General features: G+C 38.2%; 1 protein-coding gene across 1 annotated transcript in view; it reads right to left on the reverse strand.

Moving 5' to 3' along the window:
* Positions 1–17,666: 17,666 nt before the first annotated feature.
* Positions 17,667–27,484, reverse strand: part of UMAD1 (UBAP1-MVB12-associated (UMA) domain containing 1) — a 37,928-nt gene continuing 28,110 nt past the window's right edge. The window contains exon 4 of the mRNA XM_089533183.1: positions 17,667–19,783. Within this exon, the coding sequence (XP_089389309.1) occupies positions 19,532–19,783 (252 nt within the window). The 3' untranslated portion in view covers positions 17,667–19,531. The remainder of the gene's footprint in view (positions 19,784–27,484) is intronic.

Genomic DNA, 27,484 nt, shown 5'->3' on the forward strand with positions numbered 1-27,484 from the left:
CCCTTAACAGTAGCTCCCTCCTCTCCCCATAAAAGCTTCCATATAAGCTTTCTGATGTCTAAAAAGCTTAAATATTAGGAACAAGGAATGCTCAAAATGGAATATAAAACATTGTGTCTGACTTTAGTATTCAAAAGTTGCCAAAGGTCACTTGTAAGAGAGCTTTGAAGCAATTTGTGGTATGACAAGAAATTTCCACAATGAAAACTGAGAGAGGCTATCATCTTATATGCAGAACAGGGAGAGACAGATGTGCAAAATCATGATGTGCATATTAATAATTGTGGGATTTTTCCATTTTTAAGACTTATCAGTGGCAAGATGTCAGGTTTTTTGGCTCTATCTCTGACTACATTATTTCTGCAAATACAAAGCATTTCAACTTGCCCCATCTTTTAAAGACAGTGTGAGTAGAGTGATTAGTCATTAGGAAATCTTCTGAGCCAAAATGAGCAGTGGCGTGATGCTTACTTACTTAAGTGTTCCCCAGGATTTGTGTGGGAGCTGATTAATATGGAGGCAGCCATCAAGAAAGTTGTAGGTTGAGGGTGTTCTTTCATCTTCACATAGAAGGACAAAAGTGTGTTTTTAGGTGAAGGCTGAAAGACAATTTGAAAATGTCAGTTTCAAGAACAAATATCAGAGTTATCATAGAGATCAGAGTTTTTGCTGAGCAGGTTTACTCTGCTCTTCAAGAAAAGATCCCTGGCATATGTTTGTCCACAACTGTTGCATCAGCTTTCCGTTTCCACACCACTCCTTTTACATTGTGATAAACAGAATGTCACTATGACACATATCTACCAACAGAAACTCAACAGGTCTCAGAAGCGGAAAGTTACTAAGCCATTATCAGTTTTATATTTGTTTAAAAGAATCTTCTACTATGCTACTTACCTTTTATTATTTTGTGCCCTTAATTTTGTTACTTTTTAAATTACATCTGGCTGTTTTCTTTATTTCATGCCTCTAGAAGTATTACATTTCCACATGCTGTAGACAAACAGAGAAAATACCCCCCCCCTTTTTTATCAAGTTCCTTCCAAGAAATTAGAAAATAGCTAATAACCTAAGATTCTCTGTTTAGATGTTACAAAAGTGGTGAGGGATCCATTTTCTATAGTTTAAAACCAAAACACTTTTATAACACCAAAGGTCCTGTCATATGAGCCAAGCCAACTGCAAGTGTCCTTACCATACCAGTGATACCTGACTGTGTGGTTCCAATCTGTGCAAGTATTTGCCCCAACACTTGATAGAATAGTTTTAAAAGATACAGCAGCACAGTGGGATTAAATAATGAAGATCATGAACAGCACTCAACACTGAGAAATATTTAGACTTTAAAATATTTTTTCCTGATCCTAGTATGCTCCAAGGTTAAAAAATTGAAGGAATAAATGCTCTGTCATTTTCTGCTCTTGTACACTGCTAAAATCCTAATCCATAAATATGCACCAGTTGTCCCTACTGATCAGAGGCAGTGAGTATTTTTTGGTATTTGTCCCATATAAATTACTCTCTCTGTTTTTCAACATTTTTACTTTTAGGAGGCGATGTTCATATCTGTTACTTCCTCCACACTGTGAAAAATTGTATAAAACCCTATCATGCCTTCCTTTGTCTTTATTTATAAATTAAAATGTTCTTATTTTCTTCACTGGGAATCTAGCTTGAAAAAGAGCCATGATAGAATGTAATACCTCTAGAAGTAACCTTCTTACATCCCTATCAACTGAGAATAGCTCTGCATGAGAAACAGTGCAAGGCTGACCTCCTCCATTCTATCTGCTTCATACCATTTTGTTGCTATTGCTACCCCATAGATATCATGCCATTCTTGCACATCCGATTACATAACAGCTCCAGTTACTTGTTAACATTTCCAAATACCATAAGACACAGTCAAAATTACATACCATTAAAATGCAACACTATTTTAACAAAAAATTTAAAAACCTATATAGAGGAATTAAAAATACAGAACAGCCTTGCTGCAATGCACTTGTCATCACCCCAGAACTTCTCTTTTGTAACCATGCAATATACCTGCATATATAGAAGTAACGGAGAAAGGGCACTTTTCACTTATTATTCAAGCACTCTGGAACTTAAGATTTTATTTGATTTGTAAAGACTATTTAGAAAACATGTATTTAAAATTAAAAAAAATGTTTATGTGTGACTTGATCACTTTACAATGTCTAAATATGCACACCCAAGCAACCAGGTCTTTATACTAATCACATCGTGGAGCTTTCAACAAAAGAAGCAAGTGCATATATTCCATGTACAATTAATCAGCAACTGCTAAGAAAGCTGAGAAAATAAATTATTTTGCTACAAGAGGAAAGTTTATAAACTGACATGTGAACCAATTTGAGTAGCACCACCTTCCTCGTTATGAGCTGTCTCAGCAAATATCATGGTGGCATTTGATGGCCCTCTCTGCAGATATTCTCAGGCTCATGCTTGTCTGAATTTTTATAGATCAGGGTGAGCTACTTATTGTTGTTCTCATCATCCCTCCACACTGACCTTGGTGACTAGGACTGATAGGAATTGCAAGCTAACACTTGAAGAGTTTGCTATATGTATGATGGACACATTCCTTCCCCTTGCAGTAGAAAAAGTAACATTTGAAATGGAAGTACAAACAAATGCATTTGTATGTGATGGCTGTGTTATATTTGTATTTTAGAAATGCAGCTGAGAGTAAAGAGAGTAAAATACAAGGAAGGAGTATGCTGTCCCCTCCTCCTCTCTTGTTATTTTTGCTGCTCTCCCCCGTGTGGAGAGCAATGAGAACCTCTGCTCTGCATAGAGGATCTACATATGTGACTGGGCACTCTTGTTTTTTAGACTTTCCATGTGCCTGATGGAACACCTCCATACATAGCAGAGACCCCTCTCTTCAGATCATCATTCCTCATTTGTGAAGTCTGGGGCTCCCCTTGTTCCATGTTCACTGTTAACTACATTTCTAATCCCCTATGTATTTGATTTGTATTTACTGGCCACACATTGCTTATGTCAGTGGTTCTTGCTGAGACAGTTCATAACAAGGGAAAGGTAGTGCTGCTGAAATTGGTTCACATTTCAATTTATAAACTTTCCTCTTCAGGCAGAAAGCCCTCAACAATATGGTACATGCTATGTACTGTATATGCATTATCCTACTTGAGAGTATGTATTTTCCCTGGAAGAAGATTAACCATCCATTATGAAGCCAAGCCCTCCCTCCAGTCCATCTGCCTTGGTCCAGGCCTTGGAGGTAGAGAGGAACTGCTGGACCTCTTACCCTTTCCCTCCACCACTCCCTTCTCCTTCTGTGTCATGTCTTTTTAGATTGTAAGCCTGAGGGCAGGGATCCGTCTAGCTAAAAAGATTGCATGTACAGCGCTGTGTAAATTTACAGCGCTTCATAAATAAAGGTTAATAATAATAATAATAAAATGCACACCGCTACAATAAAAAAAGGAAAACTCACACTTAGTAAGAGACCACATAACATAGCCACACACATCAAACAGGCAAACTACCCTCTCACACCCACAAGCAGAACCCACCTGTCACATTTCACCATTTCCTCTAGCACCCTATTATGCTCCGACTCTCTGTGTACTGTGACCCCTTTATATCTATATGCAGATGCCATGCCCCCACCACTCAGCATACTATATGAATAAAATATTTTCATTACTACATTCATGTATATCCATATTTTAATATTTTATAAAGAAACAATTCTCCTCCTTTTCCTTCTCCTCTCTCTGGCAGAGGCTCCAAGCACCCTCCTGTTTCTCTCTTTCTGTTCCTCTCCAAGAGAAAAAAAAGTTTGGAAAGCAGAGGAGCAAGAAAAAGAGGAATCAGGGCTGCCACGTTTTGCACCCCACTCCCTTGCGTTCCTTGGGGGTCCTGCCCCAGAGTTTGAGAACCACTGGTTTACTCCATGCAAGTATGAACTTGAAGATACTTATGGTGGCTCTAGCTTTTAAACTTGATCTAAGATACTTTCAAAACTGGCCAAAGATAAAATAAACTAGTGAGTAGTTTTCTAGGTTTGGCAGAAAAACTTTTCTAGGTCTAGCAGAAAAGGGGGCAGTTTCTGCCCATTTTTTCTTCTGAAACCTGCAGGTTTATATAAACCATCCCATTCATGGAATATGAACTTCAAAACATAAAACCACTGTTGAACCTACAGTGTTTCTCTTCCAACACCCATTTTCACAGATGGTATGCTGTTGAACCTCAGACAAAAGGAATTTGGCCAAGACACTGAGCACAAGAGGTATGGCCTGAACCCCAGGTGCTAAACCACATATTTGCCCCAACAGCACAACAGTTCACACACAAAAAAAGGTAAGAGAAACACACGTGGAGGAGGGCCATCAAACATTATCATGATATTTGCTCAGATAGCTCATAAAAAAAGTAGTGCTGTTAAAATTGGTTCACATTTCAATTTATAAACTTTCTTCTTGAGGCAGAAAGCCCTCAACAATATTGTACATGCACACCACTACAATAAAAAAAGGAAAAATTCACACTGACTAAGAGACCACATAACACAACCACACACATTAACAGGCAAACTACTCTCCCACACCCACAAGCAGAACCCACCTGTCACATTTCACCATTTCCTCTAACACCCCATTATGCTCCGACTCCGTTCCAGTCACAGTACACTTTCTCTCTTCTCATCTCTCCAAGGTACTTTCTCCTTTTGTCTAGGCCCCATTTCAAATGAAACACTCTCAACTACATCTGTCCCTGTTTTTTTGTTTTGTTTTTTTAATGCCTCTGGGCATCACTCTTGTAAATAATGCTCAAATTGAAAATCTGTGTCTTAAGACTTTATCACACGAGGCTAAAAAGCAGAATTTTAACAGGATAAAAGCATCTTTGAATGGTACTTATCACACATTGTCATGTCCGCCCTGCTGCCGCCCTGCATTCCATTTATTATTCTTGAGCACCTTTTCATTGTCAGGCAAAACCTGTCAATAGGTTCTCAATCTCACTGCTACTCAGGTATCTGAGAGCATTGTGGTTCTCATAGGCACTGTGTTGAGGACCCTTGCATCAGAGTGTTCTATCAATAAAGACTTTGCATGGATACATATAGATGAAATGTTCAGCTCAGAAAGTTTTCATTTAAATTATTAGCCTATTTGAATTAGAAATGGAAAAATACCCCAGAAGCAGAAGAACACCTACTGAGGGAGAAACTGAACTGATTCATGCTCTTTTTTTTTTAAATGTACTTCTGTTGCTCTAATCAAATAGAATTATATAAAGAGCCTAGTAGACTGTGAAGCACCCGGGATACATCAGAGAGAGACTCCTAAAATAGAACAGAACTAACAGGATTAGACTCCTACTTCTCAGTAGCATTTGCTCTTAGTACCTGGGGGAAAGAGTTAACTGGTGTTAACAAGTCAATTTCCGTACATTAATATGTGTTATCCCCTCAGAGTTTGCTCCAGTCTCTCTAGAGGCCTCAAAGTGAAGCAATTGGCTCTAAATTTAGTGAGGGGATATTATAAAAGAGACTTGTTCTAAGGTACTGAACCAGGTTAAGAAATCTTGGCATCTCTTTCTACAGCATTGACAGAAAGCTTGACGTCTGTAGTATGAATCTTTTCCACTTTCATAATTATATTCTTTGGGTGACCTCAGTTAGGTTAATATTAATATATGTGTGTCAGTTCATGGGTTGTGGAAAAGACTTTGTCATATAATTGTGTTATATAATTTGGCTTAAACTCTAATGGCTCTGGGATCAGACTCTAATGGATCTGATTCGGCAGTATCAAACACCACATGATCATTAAATAATTTAAAAATATGGCTGGAATCCTTTCGGTTAGTCCTAACTGGAGTAGATCAATTCAATCAATCACTGACCAATGAGTCAACATTTAGACAAATCTAATTGATTCAATGGGTCTGCTCTAATAGCGATTAGCAACAGAATTTGGGTATATATTTAAAAGACAAAAACTGGAGTTGATATTGCCAATGTGAAATTTAGTTAATAGACACTGGCCATAACCAGGTCATTGCCATATATTTCTAATTTAACACATTCCCATGTGTCACATGCAGTACCTGTCCTTTACATTTTCTCCTCTGCATAAACACACTGATGAATGTTGCACCTATGCCAGCCAAATCTTTAGATTTAATTGTTAATCTTCATGTATGTTTACTGCTTATTATTATTTTTACAGTTAGTTGCAATCTAATCTTACATGCTGCATTATAAGAAAATACTTTTTCTTACTGAAATTACCTTATTTGTTTTGTAGCCTTGTCTTACAAGTTGATTCATGTTGGCAGGGATGGATGAGGCCAGAACTTCTGCAGAGTAACTTTTCAGAAATGCCTGGCTGGTGCAAGTGCAATAGTGTGGGTGCTCAAAAGGATACAAGGGAGAAATGTGACCCATGGTCTTTCTCTTTGTTCCTCTGCCTCTGGTATGTGCAGGATAGTATTTGCCTAGACTTAAATAAGGATTTATGGCCTTTATCCCAAGTATTCCAAGTCCACATTGTTATCCAAAGAACAAGTGGGGGGCACTGGGGGTCCCCACCAGCTGTCAGTGATACATCAAATGTTGGGGAAATGTCGGGGAAAAGCTTAGCAAGGGGTTTGAGTAATCTTTGGGCTATGTGCACCAGTGTATACCAGTACCAACTTTGAGGTCTTGGGTGAATTAAGAGAGTTTTTATTTAGAAAAATATGCAGAGTGCAATCACACACACAAGATAGCAATCCAAACAAACAAAGCATATAAAGCTAATCGAAATGGAAAAATGAAAAGAGGAATTTTAGGGGTTGAAGTGGGGTTATAATTACCTATCCTAAGAGAAGACTATGGGAAACTGGAGTGGGAGGTCTAAGGGTGACACAGAACAAAGTGCAGGTGTACATGTTGGCTGTGTCCACAGTGGTTAGGTTTTGAAACCATTTTTATACCTTAAAATTACCCCTGGGCAATGGGCTATCTGGCCAAGTAACGAAGGCTAAATATTTTGTCCCAGGAATCAACAATGGGATTACGGACTGTTTGATGGTTTTAACAAAAGCAATGATTGGATCAGCATATCACACAGATGGGTGGATGGATCACAACAGGGGGTGGACAGAGAGAGATTGGCTTACTGTTTTAGATGCAGAGAGATCAAAGGAAATGTGGGCTATTTGGGGGAAGGAAGAAGCACTTTAGATTTGATTGTTTTGTATACTTGGATGTACACATCCCTGGGAGAAATGATTCCATTTTTCCTGGGAACCTGATCTTTAGTGTTTCTGAAAGGTCACCGGTCTCTCAAAAATATGTTATCTCCAAATATGAGATATCAAAACATGAGGAACCAAAAATATAGCATGGCATATGCAGGGCTGCATAACAACATCCTTCAATGTAGTATTTATTTTTACATTTGTACTTGTGCCTTATCTTCAGTGCAAGATTACGGGGCAGTGTGCTGGATGATCTGGGTCATACACAGCACACAAGGGGGAAACTTCCAACCTCTTGGCCAGGAGATGGAATGGAGGCAGTGAGTGCATAAGAATATGAAAGGAGGGGCAGGGCTGGATGATGTGATGACACAGTTACAGAAAATGCTAACTACATTATTGAAGGAAACTCTTTGCCAGCGTCCAAAAATTTTGAATAATACCTGAAGATGTATTATTAAAAAATGATCAAACAAGTTTTGATCCAGGCTTTGACATTTTGTTTGCATCATGTCTATTGCCTAATGGCCTTAGTCATGATATTTAAGGAGTATTTATTTATTTAGAGTATTTATACCCCACTCTTCAGCCACAGATTGTTAATTTGACAGTTCCCTGTCCTCAGGCATACAGTCTAAAAAGACATGACACAAAAGGAGAAGGGAATAGCAGTGGGGAAGGCGATCAAGTCCAGCAGATACTGTTGGATCTTTTCTCCCCTCAAGACCAGGGTTGTAGCAGTTAAGATAGAGGGAGTGCCAAGGACTGGTCCATGAAATGAATCATTTGTTTTGGTGATGGTGGTGGTGGGATCCTTTGTCATTATATAAAAGCATCTTCTTACTTGATGCACTTTGATGAGCTTGGTATTCTTTGCCATAATAATGTAAAATCAATATTGCACATTTAAAAATAATTTTTGAAAATGTGCAATGGAAGAAAGAAAGAAAGAAAGAAAGAAAGAGAAAGCATTTTCAACTGAAACTATTGATTTAAACTATTTTAGTCAAGAGGAGATGATCTAGACATATTAGGAATTCATAACCCTAAAGTTATGAGTGTTAGAAGCAAAGAGGCATCAACACCTGTTTTTAGTAATTAGGGGCAGAGGGAAACTTTGAAGGGCATACCTGCTTTCACCTGTTTCTTGATCAATGTAAGTCAAGCCTTTTCTGCATCCTACCTACATAGGTTACTTCCCCCCCTCTTCTCCAAAAGGTTAGTGAAAGTGTTTTACAATCCTTTGTATGAGAAGGAAGCATCTGTGAGGCTCACATGAGAGTCAGTATTAGAGACCCTTTTACCAAAGTAGAGATAATTTTTTTGTTGTCTATTGACATTACTATCTCTGATTGATTTCTTGCAACAATAAACAAAGTTTTACTTTTTAACTTTACCATACCTGAGCTGCATCAGCACTGCATAAATAATCCATTTTGACACCACTCAATGCTATGGAATTCTGGGAATTGTAGTTTGTTGTGGCACCAGAGCTCTCTGATAGAGAAGGCACAATGTCTCATAAAACTACAATTCCTGAAATCCCATAACACTGAGAAAGGGCAGTTAAAGTGGTGTCAAACTCGATTATTTCTGCAGTGTGGATGCAGCCCTGCATATTTCTATCCTGTTTTATACCTGAAGCTCATGTTGCACTAAGGAACTCTGCACTCTGCTTAATATAAACACCAATATTCGGAGCACAGTAAACTGTTGTGTCAGTGGGAAGGATCAAGGAATGCCTTCTTCACTCATCAATCTCTTAGGCCCAGTTTATTCTCCCGCCTTCTTATCCAAAAATCTCAGGGTGTCTTAAAGTCAACTTAAAACAATAAATAATTACATAAGTTTAAAAGATGAAAGATACATTAAATATATTAAATAGTTTTTAGTTTAAAAACAGACAATTAATACATGGTTAAAATAATTTGGAATAATAGAAAAATAAAGCATGTGCAATTTGGATAAAATCAGTTTAATCTGAAGTTAAAATCAGTTTTGACCTGACGAAGGTCCCCTTCAGGAAAGGGTGTACTATAGCCTCCTTCAAGGCAGCAGGAACCACCTTCTGATGTTGTGAGGCATATACCACCCCTTGGATCCCCCCCAAACAATTCACATCTGCTAGATCTTAAGAGCCAAGATGGACGAGGGGCAAAATTAATTCAAATGTCTTGTGCACATCTTGTGCACAACTGATCCCAAGAAGATTGACCAGAAAATTGACTGTACACTTCCCTAGACTCTGCAATAACAGCAACATCAAGTTTTGAATGGATAAGAGCAACTTTCTCCTCACATTGCCTGGCAAGTTTATCACAGCAGGCAGCCAAGGGTTCTAATCCTGGCCTTGCTGAGTCTGACCCCATTAGGCTCTTCACCACTTGGAAAAGCTCTGCTGGATGGTGTCATGAAGATACAATACAGAAGGCGTAATAAGATATTTTTTTTGCCACCTATGCATAAAAATAACTTTCTATTAAAGGATCATCACCTGGAACACTAAAGCCTGAGAGGATCTAATGCTCTTTTATGGCTGTGATTTTTTTAAATGCATAATTTCCTATGTACTGCTTAGAATTAAGTATTAACTAGATACAATAAAATAGATTACTTGCTGACTTATCCATGAAGCAATTTACACATTCCTTTAAATCAATGTCAGTAAACTCTCTAGAGACATTTTGGGAGCTATGCTTTAATCTGTCAGATAGAACAAATAGGCCTACACACATTTCCAAAGATGAAACAACCATTACATTTTCTATCTGAATAGCACTTGTACATAACCAGTCTAGGCTAAAGTGAAGAAATAACTGTATTTTATTATAAAGTACATGGTATTACCAGCTCCAGACTCAAAGAGTGTTGGACAAAGATTGGGGTTTAAACCCACTGGGTAGTTACTAAATAGAAAAAGCGTATAAAAGTAAAAGTTTGGGATATTGCTATTAATGATAAATTAACAGGTAGACAAAGTTAAAAAAGGATTATGGAAAAGGAATGATTTTGAAGATGTATGTAGTAAACTTGTAAAGTACGTTTGTATAAGAAAACAGGGGTGTATTCCTCCATGAGAGGCATTGCAATTTTGGAAAAACGATTATTAAATTGTATATATGGTCCTGGGGGTGGGGTGCACTTTGTAATAAAAACAAAACACACACACACACACACACACACACACACACACACACTGAGTGATCGACTTAGTCACCTTCTGTTCATCTACCCTATCTCAAAAGATTATTTGTGAGGAAGAATTAAGCATGACTGGTGACTTTGATGGAAGAGTGAAATAAAAACATCACAATCAAGGTTAAGGGTACAAAGGCTAAAGTCCTGTTAGTGGTATATGTAGGTGTACATTAAGCTTACATCTGTGTATGTCTCCTTTTGGGCAATGTGGAGGGTGGTGTTCCTCCCTTTGCACTGACCAAAGCCTATGGTAATATTTCTGCAGCCCTCTCCCCTGGCCTTTTGTGCCTGGTGAGAGCAGTAGTGATTGGAGAAGAGTCAGTCTATATCCCTATAACCAGAGGCAAAATTATTACATAACCTGAAGGCACCTGATCCTGTCTGATTTTGGAAGCTAAGCAGAGTCAACTCTGGTTAATACTTGGACTGCCAATGAATATCAGGTGCTGTAGGCTATATTTCAGACAAAGCAACTGGCAAAACTACCTCACACTATTCCTTGCCTAAGAAAAATTATGAAATTTATGCGGTCATCACAAGTCGTCAAGTGATTTGAAGGCACACAGGCATACACTCTTGAGGGCGCCCGTGAGGATCCACCAAACAGTGATATCGTTATTGGCCAACCGAAATGCACAATATACTTGTTACAAGCAATCATTATGGATGTGGCTACAGAGCCATAGCCAGATGTTTGGCTGATCCTCCCATTGCTCTCAGTAGGCATGGAATGGGTGGGTAGCTTTAGCAACTCTACAGTAGGTTGGGGGTTAATGAATGGCCAGATGAAATGCAGTTCTGCATGTGGAATTTCTACACATAATGCAGGACTGCAGATGAAGTATGGTATAACAAGCAATTTCTCATTGTTTTCCAGCCTTGCAACCCCAGAATAATAAACTATATTTACAGTTTATAGAAAGTATCTCAAGTAGTTGAAGAAATTTGTATACTTCTTTCCATAATCCTTACAATAGCTCTGTGAGGTCGGCTGATATCATTATCTCCATTTTACAAATCCAGGGCTGAGATTGAAAGACGGCAGCTGAAAGCCTGGGCTAGAATTTTCCTGAAATTACTCCAAAGTAAGTCTTCTTAACTGCATGTTTTGCATTGTAAACTAGTCTGGTGTTGGTAGTGGCAGTTATTGGCTTCCATGTCAGTGGAATGGTGAATCTGTTCTAAGTTTTAATGAGCTTTAAAAGGAGTGAGCCAAGGTGCTGAGACCCACCCACAAAACAGATTCAATATCTTGGACAGCTCCTTTAAAGTTTGGACTAAGGCCTTTGGAAGAAAGATGGCATCAAAATGTAGTAATTTACACTGATCAATTACCAGCAATGTTAAGGGAAATGATTGGGTTGTAAGTCACAAATACATTTATCTTTGGCACAATTAAATCCCTCTTTGTTCTTAGCAAATCTTCCAATACAGAGAAACCCACCAGGCATTATACACTCTAGAGGCTCCTACCCTTTTATTATATTTCAAATGTTTTCATGAACTGCAGAAAACACACTTTCCCAAGTGCATTGTGAAAGCACTCATATGTTGCACGTAAGGGCAAACCTTTTCGTTGCTGCTGGAGATCTGGGTAGGGCAGGCAAGCCTGTTCTGTCAGCCAAAGCACAGAAGCAATTTGCTCACATATACCACATTCCATTCCCTAGTTTTACTCTTTGGCTTTTTGGCAAGGAGAATAATTAAGCTGAAAGGCACCCAAAAGCAATCCAGTATAACCACCTTCCATTGACAATGGGCTAATCCTATCATTTAAAGCAACAAAAGCCCTTTTCAAATCTGAGGTATACCTTAACCCCCAACTGAAAGCATGGATCTTGCTATCTTTGTTTTTATTGAATCAAACAGATCCAAACATTGAGTGGCCAGCAGGAGCATCCCATTTTCTTCCCACAGCTCCCAAGAATCTTCTCTGTATGGTCATAGATGGAATCCTACTGAACATCATAAACTGTTACAGGGTTGACAGTTGCAGGAGGATGAAGTCATGCCCTCTTCCCCGAAAGATATCACATCACATCCTTTATCTCAATCTACTATGGCTTCTCTTCCTACTCCTTTTCTCCATTTTATTCATCTTTGATCCCAGTTTTTTCCTTTCAAACAGAAATCAAGTATCTGAGGATGAGCCAGGAAAGCATGGGTGCTAGCCCAGGTTGGTCCTCAGGCCAGCATGGGGCTAGGGAGATGTTTACATGCCTGTTCCTGTGCCAGCACGGGGCCCGCTACCAGTGCAGACTTATTTTGCTGCACCATCACCTCTACTGGGAAGCTCCCCATTGCTGCATCTGACATGGAAACAGGGCACATGGCTGCAGCCATATGGCCAGGTGCTTAGTTTCCACATCAAATGAGGCAACAGGGAAGAGGGCGTCTCAGTAGGGATGACAGCACAGCAAGGTAAGGAATGCACAGGGGCTGTCTAATCAGCTGGGAAATTCTGTGGCAAACTCCATGGCACATTTGACCCACATTAAGCCCCATTTACCCCAGGATTGGACTGGACCCACCAGATCCATACCCAGTCTGCCAGGACCCATCCTGATCCTGGCCCTATGGTTTTGGTCTGAATTGTCCAAACAAGATGTGAGGCTGGGGGAAACACATGCGGACAGCCCCTTTATGAAAGACAAGGAAGTTGGGTGATTGCATCCCATCTTGGAAGCTAAGCAGAGTCAGACCTGGTTCCGAGGCCACTAAAATGAGTACCCAGCTTGTTGGTGGCAATTAGCTTACAGTTGTAAACAGCTTAGAGACTGCTTAGTTCAGTATGAAGCGGTATATAAATGAAGCTGCTATTGCTGCTATTGCTATTAGTAATTAGAAGGGAAATCACCAATGGATACCAGGTGCTGTAGGCTATATTTGAATATTGCTTGCCTAAGAAACCCCTATGGAATTCGTGGGGTTCTCATAAAGCAAGCTGCATCTAACATTAGATTTTGGCATCAGATAGACATTCATATACAATTTCTCTAACCATGAAATGTGATGGTGCATTAACCACTCAGATTTTTTTTCCTCCTATGGAATATTTTACATGTGCAATATAGCCTCCATTTGAGAAATCTGTGCAACACAATTGTATCAACATTACTAAACAACAGGATTGGGGAGAGGGGTAAAAAGCACATTTTAACAGTAAGAAGAATCAGGGCATTATATAATGAGAACTTTCCATATTAATACTTAGAAATGGATGATTAGACACAGTGGAATGAAAAAGTAGATCAGTGATACCAAAACCATCCCAGAGCAATTTGAGAATGAAGAATTAAAGATAGCATGCCAGGAGATTTTTACAATAAGCAACTTTCTATATGAAAATGTACCAAGAGACTTGTAGCTATGACACTGGCAACTGTGTGAGACACTGAAGAGAAAAATATTTGTGCTTTCTTTGAGCCACACACTTTCTTGAGCTATATGCTTGTTAATGTCCCTCCTTTATTTTCTTCTGTGCTGAATCTAGCTGGGTATATATTTGGCAAGAAAGGAAGAAAAAATACAGCTGTTAGGAGAGTCATATTTCTGTTACCCCAATTCAGGTATTTTGGCTTTTATATGAAATCAAAAGTATGGAATGCCTATGGTGGGGAACCTGAGTTATTACTATGAAAAAAAATCTGCAAATATTCTCTGCTATGATTTTATTTTCATATTCATGCTATTTGTCTGTAAATTGCTTTTTAAATGTCCTTTGATGGGTGTGCATGTGGCGAGTGACTTAAGAAGGCAGGCTTTAAATGGCATCTTTGATCTCAAGAATTTATTTTATCTCTGTAACAAATAAAACTAAATGGAACTGATGGCTCAACCAAGTCCTCTCTTTCATCTGTACTACAGCTGCTGCCTACATCTAGGATGACATCTGAGCTTCTTGCTCTTTGTTACCGCCCACATCTCTAGAATCAGTAATGAGCTGAGAACGCTAGTCTTGTCAGCTCATCTGAAACTTATATCTTCACATCACTGAAACCTTCACAGTCTTTATTGTGCTGTTTATAAACTTTTTGTTCTGCAAATTAACTAATAATATGAGTGGCAACCTTAAATATTGGAAAGAGAACACCCAACTGTCCATCTCCTTCAGTATATTAGAAGGCCAAATGTTATCTTGAGAGTCTTTCTCAAAATTAACATTACAAATACAGTACAGACTACATTATAGCAGGACCTGTGCAGCTTGTTTCCACTAAGTGAACAAGATGTATAGAGTCTCTGACTGACCCATTAGACATTCTCGTCTTTTTCCACATACTGGAGCTCAGAATCAATTTCATCACACAAATTTAAATACCACAGGAAAGTGTGGACAATTTTAAATGAAAGCTTTTGATTTTCTTATTTGCTACACAAATGAGGAGAGTAGCATGCAATCCTAAGTTTCATTTGGACTGTAGAAAACCATTGGTTTCTGTAACATCCTGAGTCATTAAATCCATTTGCAATTATGTAAATTTTTCTGAATTTTAATTTGTTCTTGAAATAATGAGAAAATTGATTTCTAGGAAAAAGATGGGAGTATGAAGCAGTCAGTCAAAGTATAAAAGTGAATTGAAACTGAAATTGCTTGTTCTTATTTCATCCAAAGCCCTCCTGCACTAGAGGGATAGCTGCTTAGCCCAACAACAGGCTTGAAGCAAGCTTGAAGTAAGGGAGCATGTAATCTAAAGAGGGAGAAAGAGGGAAAATATATTTTTCTTTGGGAAGAAAGATAGGTCTTATCAGACATAACTTTTTATAGACTTTACTTTTATAGAATGTTTTGGATTCAAAAGAAAAGGTACGCCAAACAATAGTATCTAAATACAGATTGAGTCTCCCTTATTCAAAATGCTTGGGAGAAGAGGTATTTGGGGTTCTGTTTTTGCTTTTAGAATATTTGCATATACATAATGAGATATGATGGAAAGAGACCCAGGTCTAAAGGGATCTTTATTGAAGGATCCGAAGGGAGAAGTGGGAAATAATAATAATAATAATAATAATAATAATAATAATAATAATTATTATTATTATTATTATTAAACATGAAATTCATTTGTATTTCATATACATCTTATACAAATAGCCTGAAGGTAATTTTATACACAAGATTTTTAATAATTTTGTGCATGAAACAAGGTTTGTATACACTGAACCATCCGAAAGCAAAAGTGTCACACTCAACCTGGAAGAGCATTTAAGAGGACAAAGGATGGCTCTTCTCTGAACATGACCTTAGGAGAGGGCTACAGTTTAGTGGTTGGTCATATTTAGCATGCAGAAGATCCCAGATTTAATGTCCAATTTTATTGAAAAATTCAATCTTGAGGCAGAAAGCCCAATGCACTGCTGAAAAATTTAAAATAAATATTGTGTAGATTTAAATTAGTATAGATAATCTGAACACTCATGTTTGGCAGGAATTTTAAGATCTGAGACAGAATAAAACTGCCCAACAATGTCAAGGCGGCTATAGCTCCTCCACTTTGAGTACTGAGCATAAAAAAGGAAGCATGCTGATTACCTCTGTAATTTTAAATCAAGTGTAGGCCTGTCAGAGAGTCTGCCTGTTGTTCCATGTCACAGAACCTTTGAAGAATCATTTATGGCCCGGTTAATAATTATAGTTATTTTAATTTTTGCCAACTTGTGATTGAACATTTCTCTCCCCCACTCAGTCCAAATCCCTCTAAACAGAAACAGATTGGAAAATAAAAGGTATCAGACTTCTACAATGCAGATGAACAAACTGCTTACCTTGTAACTGAAGTTCTTCCAGTGGTTATCAGTACACTTATTCAGCTGGGTCTTGCACCAGCACAGAACCTCCTACAGAAAGTTCTCTAAACTGAACACACTCACCCCAATTCCTCCCAAAGCTCATATTCATGTATGCGTCTTTAGCTGCTGTTTACTTCCGCAGTCCATTACTGTAATAGTGCTGGACCTACAAAAGAGGAGAGAAGGTTGTGCAAGTGCACAGATGACCATTTAAATAATAACAGTTACAGGTAAACAACCTGTTCTTATTCTTCATAGTTTCTGTGCCTCAAACAGGTAGTGGGTATGTCAAGCAATGGGTAATGCCAAAATTGTCCTGCCAAAGGATGCAAAAGGGTCTTCTTCATCTAGTTTTTCTAGATCCTTTGGTATTGAGGCAGTATCAGTCCTAGAGGGTTCTGTAGTTGGCACCTCCTGTACTGGTTGATTCTCAGTGCTAATCAGATCATGGATAGTGAACAACTTTAGAGATGCCAAGTCAATGGTGATTGACTGCTTGCATTGATGTTATTGGAACCAAAGTAGAGACCAATTGTGTCAATGTAATTGTTTCAGTATTGGTTGCTAGGTCTCACTGCTCACTCTCTGCTTGTCTTTTCCCTCATCTTTCCTGTGGACTGTCTCAGGACTGGAAGGTGATCTTTTATGTGATGAACTTTCTGAAGTTCCAGTATCACGATTTGTTTGGTGTAAGAGAGGTCTCTGTTGTCAAGTACCTCAGTCTCAGCATAGATGGTATTATCAGTACTGAAGCTGATCTAGTTTGTTCCACTTCAGAAGATACTGAAGCCATGCTGTATGTATGAGGCTGAAATCAGTCGGGTTTTTGGTTGACAAGTTTGGACTTGGTGTTGATGAGGGTATCTTTTGTTAATATTTTGAGAGTGACTGTCTTGCAAACTGAAGTTGAAGTATTAAGCACTACTACTTAGTTTGCCACACTGTATGGACCAAGTTTCTTCTCTCTTCCATATTCTTAGAAGAATGAGAATCAATCGAGTAGTGGCCTCCTTGTGTTGTTTTTTTCAGGTTCATCTCACATTGTAAAAAAAAAAGTCACCTTGTTTCAAGATTATGATTTGGAAAATCCTTTCCTTCCAAAATCAAGACTACTTTTGAAGGAAAATGACTGCTTTATACTGCTTGTGATATCACAGCTAACTCACAACATATTATAAAAAAACACTAACAAATAGTAGTTTCACTGATTTCACAGGATCCTCTAAATATGTATAAGTACACAATAGGAATATAATATATTCATAGAATCATAGAATCGTAGAGTTGGAAGATTGCTAAAGACATTCTTGATGAATGTCACCATTTAAAAAAATTTGCTCCCACGTTACATGACACAACAGTCCAATGCCCAATTATTAATAACTGGGTCTCTTTAAGTCAATAAAATCTACACTAGAGACTACTTGACATTGTTAATTTTTATTGTATTATTTATTATATTACTGTATTTACATTTATGTAATATTCTTACAAAATACATTAGTAATGCATTTCACAACAAGCAACTTAACCACCCGTAGTACAAATTCATTTTTACAGGAGCCAGAATAGAATCCTATACTATGAAAATTACTGTTATCTATAATGAAAATTATATATTATAGAAAGTTTTATGTGTGGGCATTTATAGTCTCTCTCTCTCTCTCTCTCTGTTTGTGTGTGTATGTATGTATGTATAAAAACATAAAATACAAAATAATGTTTGACACAATAATAATAGGGAAATATTTCTGGGTTAAAACTAGTAATAGTAGTAGTATCACTTTTGAAGAGGTCAAACTGTAAATGATTAATTTAATGGTAAATCCAATTAATTAATTCAAATATACAACACATATGAGGAGGGATTAAGCTCTCACTTGCCAGGAAATGCAGAACAGATTCTAATTGCCTTATAATACTGTTTGTTTCCTTCCTCTGGTAAATAACAAGATATCATAATATACCTTTTCCAGTTCTGCTGCTGATACACATGCATTATTAAGCAGAATTAAAAACATATTAGATTATTCAAGAGATCAGTTTCATTTAATAAAAACCAATCATTTCCCATTTACTAATTTTATTAAAACACAGGCTTGTGTTTCAAATATCAAATATACATAGAAAAGAACCTTACATGCAACAACGCTATTAATGAAAGGGAATGCACATTTAATCATAGTTTTAACAAATATATTACATAGGCGTCACATTTTTTAAAAAAATCTTAAGTTTTCACACAAGAAAAATATGCACACACCAGCAACTGAAGTAAAAATATCTGTTACATTTATTACCATTTCTGAAACTAAAGATTATTAATGTGGAACAAAACTCTTAAGCTTTTAAATGTCCAAGTTGCCCATTTCCTCTAAGAGTCTTATCGTTGGCATACCAGAAGTATATCCTTTCCCCATCTCACTCTTTGTAAAAAGAAAATAAATAAATCTTGCACCAAACAAATAATTATTAATAAACTTCACAATAATGAGAAAAGTTCAGCTAGGGGTTAATTGAAATGAAGACATGAAATAAATGTTTGGATATGACACCATCTAAATTAGTTAGACATTAAATTGTTTGATGTTTTCCAATAGGTAAATCCTAAATAGCTAAATCAGTTTTTTCATCTTTCATTCACACACACTGAAAAAGGAAGAGTGGTAACCAATACATATACAGATTTCAATGTTTCTAGTGGCTATGGAGGTTTGCAATGAAAAAACTAATTAACATATAGACCATGAACATATGTAGAAATGAGAATAAGCAGCAAATGAAAAGCTGCTGAAGTCTCCATGAAACAATCTGAAAACCTCAAGACCAGAGGAAGTAACATGGCAGTAACACATATTGCACTGCAGATGTAAAAAAATCAGTTGTATAGGGAAATGCAGATTATTCTTCAAGATTACTCCCAATTAACAATATTTCAAGGCTATTGAAACAAAAATTACCAATTTATTCATCATCACATATACACTGCCAATTTATAAAATTAAAGTGCAAGTGAGACTAATGTAATATGTGATATCTCTCCTGAAAATATAAACTCTAAACCAAGGTTACTCAAGCAACTTGGAACTCCAGCATTCTGCCAGGGGTCGCCAGGGGTTCTGTGAAAGGTACTTCACAACATTGTAAAGTGCATCACAAAAGGATGGGAAATGTTAATCTTTAACTAGACATTATTCTGATGGTACATCATAGAGAAGGAGGGTTATTTAACACATAACAGCTGCACATATTACTTCAAGCGATCACAGTGTATGTTTAAGTAATTCAACTATGATTCACACAACACTGAATTTTCCAGTGTAAAATCATACCAAAATCTTGTTAGATTGTCATTGACATCACAAGAGAGCAAATGTCTGGAGAGGTCATTGCAGGTATCTTGTACTGCCAGCACATGTGGCGCAAGAGTGAAAGGTACATCACTGAGAACTTCCAGCATAGAAGAACTGCTTTCCACATTCTGATTTTTTCCTGTGCCCACCTCAGTTCCTGTCAATTTTGATCGGTTTTCAGAATTTGTCTAAGGAAACAAAAGAATAGGAAAATGAACCATAAATTTTCTTACAGTAGCCTTTTCATACAATGTAGTAGGTGCAAAATCATTAATACATGTCATGATAATGTTTCATGTCGAGCTAAGCTCTTGTAGTAATAATAGGTTAAATCCAAAATTATAACTGCCTAAGATAAGCACAATGAAATGAATAGGACATCAACTAACTAACTTAGGTTCCACTGATTTCAATGGATCTATTCTAGGTAAAACTAATGTTGGGCTCAATTCAATCAGTATTCTTGAGTAACAAACCTAATACTTTCTCTGATCTGAACAAGACCATATTCTACATTGTCATTAGTATTAAATAAATAGCTCTTTTTATATTTTTTAAAAAAATCTGCACAGAGCCATCATTTTAAGCAGACAGTACTATGAAAAGATTAAAGAGTTATTTTAGAAGTCCCAGTATGCATTTAAATGATTTATTCCTCTGTCAGCAAATCTTAAATCAGTTTACAAGGGTCTTTCCTCACAAGCAGTTCACTATGTTTGCTTGCCTTTCCTGTACTCAGCCTCCATCAAGAATGTTCTATCGTGGAAGACTGCATTTTTCAACTTCAAAAACAACAACAACAACAACAACAACAACATTATTTTTGGAGACAGAAGATCTTATACTTTTCCACACAATGCATGCATATAGGGCTTTGGTTATTAAGCAGGGTGAAACAGCCTAAAGGAAAAAGAGTTTTGTTCTCTAAGGGCTTCAATGGCATGTAAAACTATGGTTGCATCCACACTGCAGAAATAATCCAGTTTCATAGAATCATAGAGTTGGAAGAGACCACAAAGGACATCCAGTCCAACCCCCTGCCATGCAGGAAGACCCAATCAAAGCACCCTCAACAGATGGCCATCCAGCCTCTGTTTAAAAACTTCCAAAGGAGACTCCACCACTCTCTAAACCTCTCTAGAGGCTAAGGTAATGTGTTCCACTGCTGATCACCTCTTACCATCAGGAAGTTCTTCCTAATGTTGAGGTGGAATCTCTTTTGACACCATTTTAACTACATGGCTCAATGCTATGGGATTTTGGGAACTGCAGTTTTGTGAGACATTTAGCCTTCTCTGCCAGTGACCTCTGGTGCCACAAAACACTACAGTACCCAGAATTCCATAGCACTGAGACATGTGGTTAATGTGGTATCAAACTGGATTATTTCTGCAGTATGCATGCAGCTAGTAACTATCAATATTGGATCATATTAGGATATATCAACACTGTGTATACTAACAAAAATGTACTAGTAGGCATACTGCTCTCTTTCAACTGAATAAGGCATAATCAAATCCCCACTGTTTGCTAAAATACACCCCTAGGAATACCTGTTTGCTGTATAATTGTGGCACAAACATAAGACTTCAAATAATGATCTATAGTAATACAGCATGTCAAAGGAAATGTATTCTAAATATCTACACTTTTTAAAGTGAGTTAGAAAAACTTTGTATATCTTCCTATTTCTTTGTGCGTAAGTGAAGCAAACTCGGTAAATCTAAAACGCCAAAGTGTCAATAATGGAAGTTACTCTTTTATGCAGCAGAACTGCAAGTACTAATGAATGATTTACAGAAATGCTGCTCTGACTCTTCACCAAACAAAAGAGGTTAAGCTTTTGTTCTTAAAGTAAAGCCACCCTAATTATCACCAGTTGCAATGCATTGTTTCTTTTCAGTCCAGCATGGTTCTTTTACTGGAAATTCCAAGAGTGATCTTAGTGTGTGGAAGATAGCTCCCTCCCCTAAGATGCTTGGTGCTCCATCTTTGGAAACGTGCATTTAGCTAAACAAGGTTGAACATGTCAACCTTGAAGAAGCATGTGATGTACTGTAGTTCATATCTAAGAAGTCATTATGGTTTAAAAAGAAAGAAAGAAAGAAAGAAAACTAGAGCTCATTAATACAAGTTGTCCTCATCCCTTCACCCAACCACAAGCAGCTTTTGTGCATTTAAATAGTTTTGATAACTGATTGTATCTTATTTTAAAAGAAAAAGCTATTTAAAAGATATTTTTGGGGTTTTTAATTTAAAAAATGAACTGGAAACTAGAATTGATTTAGTTCTGTTGTCCAGTTTAAAGGCGGGCCCTATTCATGTGCAAGACTGTCAAACAAACATTGAGGCTATACAGACTGGCAAGAAATGCCGGTGTTGGGATGGAGTAGGGGTGTGGCACCACCTGCCAACTGCCCTGACCTCATCCTGATGCTGTCATCACACCACCTGCCTAACCAGACAGTGGGCAGCATCACTATGTTTCTGCGGTGCAGCATTTAGACATGCTGCACCGAAGAAAAAGAGAAAAGCCAACACAGCGGCGCCAAGGGAAGCTTTCTGCCACTTCTTTTGGAGCTAGCAAATTGCTGGATCGGGGGGCGTGGCATGTAGTAGCTGCAGCCCTGATCTGGCGCTCAAAGAGGCGAAGGCAAGCCACTCCTTTGGGGCTGTCTGTTTAGCCCCATACAAACCTCCAGGCTGCATGTGATGCCTGGAGCAAACGTTTCCAACTCCTGCATTAAAGCCACAAGCACAGATTTTCACATATCCAGATGTTAAATATTGCAGGTGGCAGTGTACTTCAAAAGAATATACAGCTGTCCCTCCATATTCGCTAGGGTTAGGGGAACAAGACCCCCGTGAATATGGAAAAACCGCAAACAACAAAAACACTGTTTTTACCTGAGATGACACCTCTCTAGGAATCTCTAGGTCCTCCAGTGCAACTCTGTGGTCAATGTCCAACATACACTGACTATAGAATGGCACCGGAGTAGCTACAAATGGTCTTTCAGTGCAACTTTTAGTTAAAGTTGACCACAGAGTTGCACTGGAGGACCTAGACGGTCCTAGAGAGAACATATTAATGAAATCCGTGAATAATCAAATCCGCAAATATGGAGGGATGACTGTACAATACTCCACTCATATTTGTTAGGGTTAGGGGAATGAGACCACTGCAAATATGGAAAAACTGCAAATAACCCTCCCTCCATTCAGAAGCTAGTTAAAGGGAGGGGTGGGTGGGGGAATAGGAGGAGGAGCCTGTGCTCCTTTTTCCCCACCCTCCTGTCTTTTAACTGGCTCCCTGGCCCTTTCCCACCCTGATCACTTTCTGTCCCGGGGGCAATCGGGCAGGGAAAGGGAAAAGAAGCTTCCATCCCCCAATTCTCTTTCCCAGCCAGATCGCTGCCTGGGCTGCTCGGGTAGCAATCCAACTGGGAAGAAGTCCTTGGGGGGAGGGAGGCTCCTCTTCCACTTTCCCATCCCATCGCCCCCAGACAACCCAGGGAGCGATGAGGCAGGCAAAGGGTCCTGGGGGGATGGAGGCTTCTCCTCCATTTACCAGCCCCATTGCATCCTGGACAGACCAGGGAGTGATGGGGCAAGCAAAGGGACTTGGGGGATGAAGGCTCCTCCTCCCTTTCCCTGCCCCATTTCTCCCCTGGGAGCCCAGGGAGTGATGGGGGCAGGGAACAAATCGTGGAGGGATGGAGGCTCCTCCTCCCTTTCCCTCCCAGATTGCTGCCTGGCCAGGAAAGTACAGGAGTTGGCACCTGGGCTTTTTCTTCTGAAGGGAAAAGCCCAGAAGGGAGGGGGAGGAGGAATGCTTTGGCTAGTGGCCTTGATTTTGTGAATAATCAAAACCACGAGTGTCAAGACCGTGAATATGGAGGGCCGACTGTATATCCAAAGTGAGTCTTGGACCAGGTTCTATTTCTTATGGTGGAGGACCAGTTTAAGAAAAAACATTTGTTTCCATTTATACATTCTTAACCTAACTAGATTATCCAGGGAAGGCTTATTCAATATATAATCACATCAATAGTGACCATGTCACTGAGTTAGGACATCTTATGGGCAGTGCTGTATTTGCTCTTTGCAATGACTTGGAAGTGCCATGAGACTATCAAAGACTGTTTTATAATGCTTATAGAAGCAGCATTTAAATATTTCAAAATTTTAACTCTAGACCAAATATTTCTATATATGCTAAAATCTAGTGTAAAATCTATCAGGTACCAGGTTCATAATCCTGAGATTGCCATTAACCTGGAACTGTACATAGGCTGCAACTACCAATATTGCATTTTAAAGTGATTTTCTCCTCTCTGCTCCAATTTTCTTCCTTCTGTCCAATCTGTCCCTGTCATTTTTTTTAAAAAATGTCCTAATAATGAAGCAACACTATCTCCTTTTTAATGTTATATTCTGATTTCTTCTTCCGTTGCATTCTTACATTTCTTTGCAGCAATACAAGGAAATTATGTAGCTATAGCAACACAACTGCATGTATTTCCTTCTTTCCTAGCACGATTTCAGTTTACAAAAACAGTTGAAAGGAAGCTCAGTGGAAAGTAAAGGAGGGAGAGAGGGCAACTATAACTACTGGTTCACTCCTATGGTTCTTAAAACATCAGATGGCTCTCATTAACTTTTTCCAGTTCAGTCTGAGCAAATCTCAAATACGCTGAGAAGGCAAACACTGCTTTTTCTGTATCCCTTAAGTAGTATACCATGAGTTGCAGTGTGTATCCATAAATGATTAGTAATAATATCTCCTTCCCATATTAAACTTTTTTCCCTCAGGAAAACGACTTGAAGAAGGAATGCCATGAAAGAAAATTTTAATTCAGGAAAGTTATTGAGATAAATAAGTCAAATTTCAGATGGTATATCATACAACTGAAAATTTAGCACAGCCTCATAAAAGAAATAGCAATTTCATGAACTTAATAGTTCATTAGTTAATTAGTCCAAGGCTAATTAAGTTTCTCTGAATTCAGGTTATATTATTATATTTAAACCCTATCAACAAATATGAATGGTACTTTAACCTTCTTCAAAATGCAGAACCAGACTGCAAAGTTGTGAAAAAGTTGCAACCACAGGAAACCCTTAGCACATAGCCGGCACAAAACTGCACTGACTGAAATCAATGGACTTTTAACAAAATGGCCAGGACAGAATGAACAGCTTTACTAGCTGAGTGCCCCAAAGTGTTTCTTGAAAAAGCTCTCCTCCTCCCTCTAGTGCTGCAAGATAGGAGAACTAAAATGGAGGACAAGTTACAGAATCAGTCTGTGATGTTGCACAGAAGCAGGGATGGACAAACTTATCTGTTTGATCCAAAATTAATCTGGAAAAACTGATTAATTAAACTTATGCCTGCTGGACATTGGAGATTAATCTGTACTAAGTTGAAAGTCGTGGAGACCTTTACACTCTAGCATATTTTTGACAGGGAAGATGCATAGTTTAATGATAGAGAATTGTCTTTGCAAGAATATTCCAGGCTCAAAAACTGGCATCTCCAGTTAAAACAGACTTCAGGTACCAAGTGCTGGGAAGAGTCTGAGTCCTTGGCAGTCAAAATTGTTAGTACAGGCAAAATTAAATAACTACTAGATCAAATTCATATGATCATGACCCCCTCCTGAACATGTCCATAAAATTTCTGAGGTGGGAGAAAAAGTCCTAACCTGCACCAGGAGGGATGAGTAACTCCTTATGAGGGAGGCCATGTCATGTGTCTAACAGAAATAGGGCAAGAACATTTGGTAATGTCACTGAACATTCACTAGGGTCTATCTCCAGGACGCCTATGACCTTTTGGACATTTTCAGACCCAGTGTGAACTTGTTTAGGGCATTCAAAGATTTTGCTTTTTTAAAAAAATTCCACTTCCCTGGGCCTTTGGATTCTGGCCAAACATTTCTCATTGGTATAATGAATTCATTTGAATGGACATATGCATAACAAAAGGAACTACACATGAATTAAATGAATTAGAAACAAGGAGTTTAAAATCAATGATGATGAGCAAAAATACAAGTCACCATATGAATAGCAATGTAAGGCTGTGTGTTCTGTACTGAAGATCTTATCAATGTAGGTTAACATTTACTTTTCAGCTGCAGCAATTAACTATGCTTTTCCCATACCCTTCTTTGGACAAACAATATCTGTGACAAGGGCAAGGACAGTATCTGTCAACCTCAAGATGTCATGCCAATTCTAGCAGTACTAAGTATGGAAGTATAGGACTGCCTAACAGTACCTTATCAATTTTGTTAACTTGCCAAGCTGGTTCCAACAGGCATATCACCACAAAACTGTATTGCAAAAAGTCAAGGTTATAAAAATGTTGCATGTTTTCAATACGTTTAGCTCAAGCATATAATTTACAGTAGTATGTCTGGAGAATGTGATATTGTACATTAGGCATGCTGATTCTACTTCATATTTTCCTTTATTTATCTCTCTTGCACCACTGCTAAAAATGTATTCCATTCAAAACATATTTAGACATTTAGTATACAAGTGCTATATCATAATTTTTAACTAGGGTATGCAAATTTTACATTATAAACCCAGGAATCATAAATAAATTTCATTTCATCAAGTGATAAAGATTTAGTAAAACAAACAAGCATTTTTCTCCTTTAGCAACATCCTCATCGTAACAGTGTAAACATTATATTTTTAGAATTCAATAGTACAAACCCACAATGAGAAACCTAAGGCTACTACAGAGCTAGAGGGGCAAGTATTAATTAAACGGGGGGGGGGGGGGGTAACTTCATATTTGTAGTAGGAAGTGTGGTTCACATTTATAGCGGATTCTGCACAACAATGCTGCTATAGCATTTGTGGAGAAAAAGGTTTCAAATCATTTCTGGCCAATTAACCTCACTAGGTCACAGCTACAGGACAACGGGTAACAGTACCCTGAATTACACAAGAAGGCTGTTGTGCATCCTGGACTTATTATTAGACTGTAGAAAATACTGGATCAGAACTTGGGAAATCTAAATTTAAAAAAACCTATTTGGTCATGAAAATCATTGCATCTTATAGTTATTGTGAGAATAATAGTGGGAATGAGGATCAGTTACACAACCTTGAGTTCCTTGGAAGAAAGGCATGGTATAACCTGGAAGAAGAGACTCCTCCCTCCATAACTGTCATCTTCCGGCCTATGAGGGAGTTGGCCAGGCAGGCCCAGCTCCACCAGGGCTAGCCTGAAGAAGAAGAGTCCATCTGCCTTGGTCCAGGCCTCAGAGGGAGAGAAGAATGCTGCACCTGATCCCCTCCCCCCCTCACCATTCCCTTCTCCTTTTGTGTCATGTCTTTTTAGATTGTAAGCCTGAGGGCAGGGGACCGTCTATTATCCCTTCTCTGTTGTAAGCCACCCGGATTCCCAGTGATTGGGCGGCATATAAATAAATCCTATTATTATTATTACTACAATAAATAGATAACGCCAGGATCCATGGAAACATTTCCAAGAGCTAGAACTAGAGTGTAAGCTGGAATGCAGTTGTTCAGATATATTACTGTTAAGGAAAATGCAACATGGGATATACAGTAGAAAAAATAAAACATGTATGTGAAAGTCACTATGACTAAGCAAAAGCAATTAAGAAGCCACACAGGTGAAAAAGCTAATGTAATTTAGCAGTCCTGAATGTCAAGGACAGAATTGTAGAATGATCAATCGGAAGCACCTGAGATTCATTAAGTGTACAAGGTGAAATGATGAAATCCTTAAGTATGGGTTGAACTATGAGAACCAATCAAAATGAGTGTACAGACCCACTGGGTGGAAACTGACTAGTGGGTGGTGTTTGACAATGGCTATAATAATTGCTATGTTTGCC

The sequence above is a fragment of the Sceloporus occidentalis genome, unplaced genomic scaffold, assembly GCF_023333645.1.
Source record: "Sceloporus occidentalis isolate IW3139 unplaced genomic scaffold, rSceOcc1.0.p SCAF_7, whole genome shotgun sequence".
NCBI lineage: Eukaryota > Metazoa > Chordata > Lepidosauria > Squamata > Phrynosomatidae > Sceloporus > Sceloporus occidentalis.